The sequence below is a fragment of the Tubulanus polymorphus genome, chromosome 7 (assembly GCF_964204645.1).
Source record: "Tubulanus polymorphus chromosome 7, tnTubPoly1.2, whole genome shotgun sequence".
Classification (NCBI taxonomy): Eukaryota; Metazoa; Nemertea; class Palaeonemertea; order Tubulaniformes; family Tubulanidae; genus Tubulanus; species Tubulanus polymorphus.
The window spans coordinates 7,142,831-7,151,543 of record NC_134031.1 but is presented as its reverse complement, the minus strand read 5'-3'; the positions used below and the strand labels follow the sequence as shown (position 1 = coordinate 7,151,543).

Here is an 8,713-nt window from a genome sequence, read left to right as displayed (position 1 = left end):
TACAGAATTTAGGAACTTCAACAATCGCCCGAACACTGGTGATTCAGTACGACCTGGCGGCGTTCATTCAGCGTGCAATACGCTGTGGGATGCGAGATAATGAATAATTAATTCAATTAGCCGGCATCCTTAATCCTACTGAGAAATGATTCGTATATTTTCATCGACGTCACATCGAGCTTTTTATTTTCTAGAAATGAAATGACAATCGACAAGTGACTTTTCATCTTTTGAATTGATTTTCATTTCAAAATATGCTGCGATCAAAGGCGGGCGCAGGTCGGCCATACGACGGCTTGCTACTCACTGCGACCGTCACCGACGATCGCATCACCTACGCCCGGCTTTAGTGCAGGATTATCAACTTAGTCCCAATTTTGTTGATCCCAGAATTTTCCACTTCTTTGTAATTCTTTATCGTTCATAGGTAACGCGTATATTGCTCTCACCAGATCAATTTGACCGTCACTGTGACTTTAAGAAACACATATCTACCATAAATCTGAATCATCCTCTCTTTCTGAGCGCTCACGTCATACGTTTCAATCTTTATTCAAACAGTCTATATTGTAAATAGCTATGGATATAACCATCTTTTCAATGAATGATTAGCCAATGAAAAATCGCATCTTATTTTAACCCGAATTATTCTATTTATCCTTTAACTTGCCTCGGCGATTATATAAATAACAAGCAATCCGATCTGCGCCGTTTTTGCGAATTGGACTGGGGTTCGTGTCTTGGCAGATTCGAATCCCAAAAATGTTCCGAAATTTTGCAATGCTTTTTAAGGTGAATGCTTATTATTATTTAGCATGTAATGGAGGTCTCTGTTATGGTTTTTCTTCCCAGGTTTTGGAGCACCTCATTATCCGCAACACCTCAATATCTATCACAGACTCGATCGAAAATCATTTTGAATTTTGTATCTAGCTATAGCGGCTTACTAAAAGTACCGAGTCTGGAGTATACGTTCATTTCAAATCTATACACCTATTGGTGATGGTATCATAATGACATTACTGCATCCGACTAGAAGCTGGGATAATCCGGGATGCGGCAAGAAAGATGATAACATCACCAGTCACAGCAGCAGCGGCGGCGGCGGCAGACAATCCAATCCTAAGTCTATTCATCATTCTGGTTACAACTCTTTTATTTGTGCCGATGTCGGTATGTGTTTGGGTAATGTGACTTTCTGATTAATGATCGTGATGTATCCGTACGAACGCCGACCCTGGCTAGCGAGGTCTGTTTCGTGCCTAAGTCGGCGCAAAAATCGATGGCGTTTTCTTCATAAAGAATATAGAGGCGGGCTGACCATGGACAAAATTGTATACGTCAATTTGATACGCATAATGCGTGCATTTGATGCCGTTGGGGGCCTAGTCAATTCCCATACGAATCATCAACAGTATATAATATCTTTTCTACCCGCTAAAAATCTGATTGTGAGATTTTCGGCCTATGGACAAGGGACTTCTTATAGAACTAGACTCGCTGTAAAACACAGAACGTCTTTGGCAGCGATAAATACTCCGGGATAGCGATGACATCGTATTGTTGCCCTTTGGGATAATCTTCGTTATTTATGCATTGGAGAATTCCATGATTTTATACAAATCAAACAAAGCCATCTGTATGTTTAAATCAGGCTGGTACTGGTTGACATCTGTCTGTTTACTCAAAACATCGAAACTATGCTGACAGCGTTAGTTACCCTCACGGGTTATTCAGCGAAGAAGTGCGCTGAATTTTGGAGAATCCCTTTACATAAAAAAAATCTTGAAATAATGTGACTCTTATGCGGATTTTGAACTGTAATTATTTTCGAGACACGTGGGATAAGATTTTACACCCACTAAGCGTAATAGAAGATAAATATTTATTCAAGAAAATTTCAGCATGATCCCCGAGTTAAAAACGTTGAGGGTATATATTTAACATGAAATCAAATATGATATCAAGTGTATGTAAGATTTATTATCATTATTATCATTAATTGACTTTTTATCACCGTACTTGTTTTTCACTTAATATATTCAAACAGTATAAACATGTAAGTTTGTGCCGTTACATTTGACAATAAAGGAAATACATATATAAATGAAAGAACAAGCCAGCGAGGATGGTACGAAGAAAACCGGTGCTTGCGTTATGTATCTCCCTCAAGAGTCACAAAAGAAAAAAACAAAAACAACGAGAAATAATTGAAAAAATCTGGAGAAAATGTAGAAATATCATGAACAAATTATCTATCCATATCTTTAAGTGAGGAGCAATGTATACGATGGTTGTTACTCAAAACAGAAATAACTTATCCAAAATACAAATGTTGAATGACATGGTATATTCGATGAATTAATTGGCAGCTATAAGTAACTTTCTGATGTTTCTTTTATATATTGTTAGTAAAGGCTAGCACTTTTACTATAAAGGTTGTCTAGACGCTTTTCTTCCAATATCTAAAACTAATCGAGAATTCCGCGGTTGTCATATTTGATCTCTTAGCGGTGTTCGAGCTCTCTTATACACATTCACTCTCGATTGATTCTGTCTATAATCGGGTTAATGTGTGACTGTACACGCCTTGTCAACCAAACCCGAGTGATCAATGACTTCATCGCATCACTGGATATCACCTGGTTATATCCGTCTTCATCCCGGCGTATCATCAAACCACTACATCTCTTCTGCTACGGCGGGCATTCGCAATTTGTCGGCCGACGAAATGAAGTCGGTGTACGCATTTTTAAAAGTAATCCTCTCAGATCGAGTGAACTGACCAATAATTGAAAAAGTAAAATCGTGTCGTTCTGACAGTGCTTTATAGTGGCCGTGGAATGGAGAACCTCCAACCTCTTGCGGCAATCAAAGATTTTACTTATGGCAGGCGAGGATCCACCGGGTTCGCTAGCAGTTGCTCGAACTTTTCTTGATCAGTTATTAATGAAAACTAAAATTAAAATGGAGCGAATTTTTTTTTCTTAAAATGAATCAATTATTAAATGAAAACTATACCCATACCTGAGTAGAAAAAATGAATTCATTGTACATTCGATGATAATATATGAATTCGGGAACATAAAAATTCAGTTTAAAAGTTCATTGGAAATTAACTGATTTTGATAACGTAAGATTGATTGCTCGTCAAACCTTCTGGTGGGATAAGCTGATATTGCGGTTCACCATTGCAGTCAATTGTAACTTTTTACTTCAATCAACCGCTTGCACTTAATTGGCAAAAATTACGCGCACTGACGTTAAATTGACAACCTAGAGCTTTCTCTAATAAAAAACGTTGAGGAAAATGATAATCAGTTCATGCATTGCCTGCGGACCTTTTTCGAATATTTTTGCTCCTCGTGCTTTACCATCGTATAGTATAGGTCTAATTGATCGTATCTATTTCGTCTTAAGTCTCCGTGTTTCAGCGTCACCCCAAACAATAAATAACCGGCTAGTCAGTTTTAATCCCACCCTGCATTACATTAAACCTTCCATATATCCACATAAACCTACACAGAATATCCCGCATAAATCTCCAGTTTTATTGGTAAAACGCGGCAAAGTCTGACAGTGGAAATGTGCTCGTTTAAAACTTTTCATCAGGCGAAGATCGATTTATCGCGAAGGCAATATGGCGGCCAATCGGCGTTTTCCTCAATGAACCAAAACTATTAAACGTACACTCGTACAGACTCGGAATCATGGAGTGTTCTTTTACAATTCAATGCATACTTTATTCAGCATACACATAAAAACATTGTTTACGACTGATACATTTATGGTAAAATCAAGTATATACATAATAGGAGAGATAACATCTTCGTTGACCTGTATAAAGGCTTGAAATTCAGGGACGGATCTAGGATTTCTTCAAAGGGCTGCAGAACAAAGGGCAACGATACTCCATAGCCGGCGCTGTGCGGAGCACCGAAAGTGCGAAGCTGTAGGCAGGGTATATCCCCCTCCCAAGAAAATCCTGAAAATCTAGACTTATTTCAGTGACTTTTGACTTATTTCAGTGTCTTTTCATGGCACCTGAACTCATTATACGTTACAGCAACTGTGAAACTGTAAATAGATGTATTTATAAAACGTACAGAAAAATCGGGCTAGAAAAGTAGGGGCACTCGAAAAATTGTTTGTAGGGGGAACCCCTACTGGGTCCGCCCCTGAAGCTGAAAATTTTCAGCCTTAAGATAGTTTCGCTTTGACGAATACGAGACTGTCTCCTAGTGAAGCGAGCGTGCGTTGTCGTATTGGATAATAGGCAGTTTGAGGATGACTAGCATTGCACTTCAGACTGACACCAAGAGCTGTCCAAACCAATTCTCTATAATTCAGTTAACTATCGATCTACTACGTTATGGGTGTTTAAACCATCTGGAATAATGGCTCGCACCAAAGCCCGACAGCGCGCTAGGCAACCGACAAATAATGACAAATAATTCAATTTCTGGCCTCATCAACTCGAATTATCCGAATTGAAAATGGCGGCAATATACAGCATAGTGATCGTAATTAGTTTAACATATCCTTACTGTGACTGTCCCCTTTACACCAGGGATTCTTCAGCTTACGCACAAAGAACTCAATAGCCTATCTAATATTTCCTTTGTTTCGTACCCTCTTCAACTAAACGGAAATGAAATGATGAATAATTTTTGAATTTTAAATTCCGAAACTGCGAACAACTGATTCAAACTATAACACTATGAACGTGTCCCACCTATAAGTATGACAATATATCTGTTGCACTATTCATCGTGATGCACGAATTTCGCAGAAAGCTACGAGATTTTCTCTGATGCGTAATAAAGGAAATGTGACCATCATTTTTTCGTAATAATTAAGTCTTATTCATGATGATGTATCGTTGTATTTTTCAGCCGCCATTCCTAAATGTGCCGGGTGTACCGAGCCGATTTTGGACAGGTTTATACTGAAGGTTTTAGACAGATCGTGGCATTCGAAGTGTCTGAAATGCGCCGATTGTCACACGCAACTCAGTGATAAATGCTTCTCAAAAGGAGATAAAGTCTATTGTAAAGAGGATTTCTTCAGGTGAGGATTAATCTTGATTAAACTTTCCCCTACGGTGGTGACCTAGCTATCAATCTGTCAACAGACTGTTCTCGGATCTTCACAACAAAGTACATCATACGAAACTAAAAAAGATGAATGTTTCTATTTTACTTCATTTCCTTTTTATGCGTCTCCAACTAATAAATGCACCGGTTACTTAAGAAAGAAAAACTGTATTTTTGTGTTGTTGAAAAAAAGTTACAGGTCGCAACTTTCTGAAAAGAAATATGACTAAATAAAGGTATACATCATAAGAAAGAATGAATACCATCTTTTTATTCCATGCATTATTTATTCATTGAAAACAAGACAAGCTATAGCAAAATCACACTGAAATGTAAATATAGTTTATTGACACCTCAACGTTCTCAGATAGCTAAAGATCGATCTTTTCATATATGTAAAACCAGGGGCCAGTTTCAACAGTCGGTTAGAGTTAACCGGTGGATAGTTGGCATGTGACAATTAAAATTTAATTGTAACTATATTGGCATTTATCCGCCGGTAATCTTTAACCAACTTTAGAGCAACCGGGGTCAACTTTTGAACTACTGGCCCCAGGCTTAAGCCTCAGGTCCGCCAGGCTATTCCAAACCATACACCAACTGACGTTTCATGTTTGTTACAGAAGGTTTGGTACCAAGTGTGCCGGATGTGATCAGGGTATACCGCCAACGCAAGTGGTACGTCGAGCACAGGACTACGTGTACCACTTGGAATGTTTCGCTTGTATGATGTGCAACAGACAGTTGAATACTGGGGATGAATTTTACTTGATGGAAGACCGAAAACTCGTCTGTAAATCCGATTATGAAAGCGCTAAAGCACGAGGTAAATTTCCTTCTATTTTGATGATGGTTCTACTGTTTTAACAAACAAAAAATAAAGATATTCTTTTTATGATAATGAACTTATACTAGGTTAGATAATCGAGGCCACGCATTTTCTGAAATTCGGTGTCCGGTTCTCGATTCCATGACCAGGCTATATGGCCCATGTTTGATTCTAGTACGAGACCGATCATATCAAAGTATTTGATTAACTACACGAAGTGAACTATTTCTTTGATGCTCATTTCCCCGACCCAATAATTTACGACATCTGAAAACAATTCAACATCATAATGTCCTCACCCCTGATAGCTCATGACCTTCGTGTATATAAATGGCTGAGCAAAAGAAATTTATAACAGAACATGCGTATAACCTCCGCCATGTAAATAGTACAAAAACTGTTAAAATTTTTCATATTTTCTATATCTTTTATATTTCATTCTTCATTGCGCAAAACCAAAAATGTAAAAAGTCATTACGGAGCAATGAATATATTTTGAATTGAATTGAATATGCCCATCTCACTAGAATAGCAGTTGATATGAATCTATATTTTTCTGACTTATCATCTCCGTATTTTTTATCTGTTACAGAATTTGATATTGACAATGCGAACAAACGACCGCGCACGACTATAACGGCGAAACAACTAGAAGCTTTAAAACGTGCTTACAATGAAAGTCCTAAACCGGCTCGACACGTCAGAGAACAATTGAGCGCTGAAACTGGTTTAGATATGAGAGTTGTACAGGTACGTGTGCACAATGAATTACTCGAAATCATGAAATACATAATATTCTATTCTATCTTTAATTTAAAAAGTGAAGAAAAATCTAGTCAAATCAACTTTTAACCATCGCGAACTATTTTCAATATTTGCGATCGGTATTTCTTGATGCTTTGCACAATTTTGACGCTCGATAAATTTGCTATATCCAGGTATGGTTTCAAAACCGACGAGCGAAAGAAAAACGGTTAAAGAAAGACGCCGGAAGACAGAGATGGAGTCCTTACTTCCGGGGATCTAAACACAGTCGAGGTAGCCATAGCGATACGGAAGGTGGCCAAAGCGCAGATGAACGATCTGATGACCTTGACATTTCATATCAAAGTAAGTTTCATAACATTTATTCTATGGCTTTCATCGAAATCACTTATGTTAAGGCTGGCGTATGTCGACAAGCAACGCGACGCCTACCGACGCAACTGGGTTTATCGCCGATTCGCGGCAACTTGCGACCTACGAGAGGCCGCCAGTTGCTGCTCTATCGGTTCGACATAAGCCGGCTTGCGACGGCAACCCGACGCCTACCGACTCGTAGCAAGCCGTATCCGGCTAGTTGCCCATGTTCTACTCCGGCGGACAGTTGCTTTCGATCACAACCGACTTAAATTGCTGGCTTATGTCGACAAGAAAGAAAGATAAAGATCTTAAAGAAATAGCTTTTCTAATAGAAATATATTTCCTAATAATTCAAAATAATTCAAATTTATTCTCAAAATGCTTATCACGTGACCAACTCACGGGACCATCTGAGCCATTGCAGTTGCCAGTAATCATAACCGACATAAGCAGGGAAGCAACTGGGAGGATCTCGTAACGGCCTCAATTGCTGCGAATCGGAGCGCAGTCGACATAAGCTGGGCTGCGATCGCGGTTGCTCTCAGTTGCGTCGCTAGGAGTCAGTAGGCGTCGCGTCGCTTGTCGACATAAGCCAGCCTTAGGTGACCTTTGTTGACCGACAGTTCGGTACGCCTTTTATTTGATTTCCAAACAGAAGAATTTTTTTTAAACTAAAACAAACAGTCGACCCGCATCTATGCAACCGCGTATGAAATTTTATGTAGTAGTTATCCTCGAATAAAAATCGTCATAAATTTTCTATCGCGTTTTTTTTCCACCGAAGCCGGTATCGGTATAAATAATCTGAATTCGGGCCGCACGAGTCAAACAATTACCGCGCGCGTGCCATTCCCATGTCACATCACAAATGTTACCTGGAAACAATGTGATAAAGAATACGTTATAAGCTGCCAACCGTTCAAATATAGAGCGGACAAAAATTCTAGAATTGATATTTTCATCAATCGCGTATAATGTGAACTTACATTACAACCATATGCGTTTCGTCTTTCAGATGACCTTGACAGTAGTTTGGATGGCGATTTGTACGGCTCGGGACCGATGGACAGAGAACCTAGTATTGGACAGGTGCCCGTTATACCACCGGGAACGCCTCCGAACGAGAATTGGATGCACTTTAATAATAACATATCGCCCGGTGCGCACTACATAGGTCGCCATTCCCCAAACATTCCTAGCCTCGGACAACAGCAGATGATGCCCAGTGACAATTATATGGGTCATGGACCACCGATGGGGCATCCCCGTATGGTTCCGCATGACGTCACCGAGTCGGACGGAGGATACCAGGATTACCCGCCTGGAAATACGTCAAATCACGTGGAAGTTTACTAAAAAAGATCTCTTCGTTACATTCAACGAAACAATATGTATATGTGTATGACAAGAGAACGAACACAGTTTTAATCTTTTTCATTTATCGTGACTTTTTAAATGGATATCATTGTTTTTTAAGTGGTTATGTTGATAATGAAAAAAAGTAAAAGTACATTCCAAACAAGCTGTATATAGATATTGTAAATATGTAAAATCGATGTATTCAGGTCCTTGCGTTCGAATGCTATTGTTTTGCTTACCTTAAAATGCGCAGAAGAATTCTCTAGAAAACATTTTCAAACTGTAGACTTACGATCATTGTGATAGA

The 8,713-nt window shown here is 39.0% G+C and overlaps 1 protein-coding gene across 1 annotated transcript; it reads left to right on the top strand.

Moving 5' to 3' along the window:
* Window positions 1-1,013: 1,013 nt before the first annotated feature.
* On the top strand, window positions 1,014-8,403 carry LOC141908598 (LIM/homeobox protein Lhx3-like). The gene is made up of 6 exons (XM_074798696.1): window positions 1,014-1,173; window positions 4,896-5,070; window positions 5,720-5,922; window positions 6,518-6,675; window positions 6,864-7,035; window positions 8,063-8,403. The coding sequence occupies exons 1-6, from the start codon at window positions 1,014-1,016 to the stop codon at window positions 8,401-8,403; spliced, it is 1,209 nt and encodes a 402-aa protein (XP_074654797.1).
* Window positions 8,404-8,713: the final 310 nt, after the last annotated feature.

Bases quoted from the DNA above. Each gene is read 5' to 3' on its own strand.
- LOC141908598 (XM_074798696.1), top strand. From the start codon at position 1,014: ATGACATTACTGCATCCGACTAGAAGCTGGGATAATCCGGGATGCGGC. The intron at 1,174-4,895 runs GTATGTGTTTGG...TGTATTTTTCAG, and splicing joins TTTTATTTGTGCCGATGTCG to CCGCCATTCCTAAATGTGCC. The intron at 5,071-5,719 runs GTGAGGATTAAT...TGTTTGTTACAG, and splicing joins TGTAAAGAGGATTTCTTCAG to AAGGTTTGGTACCAAGTGTG.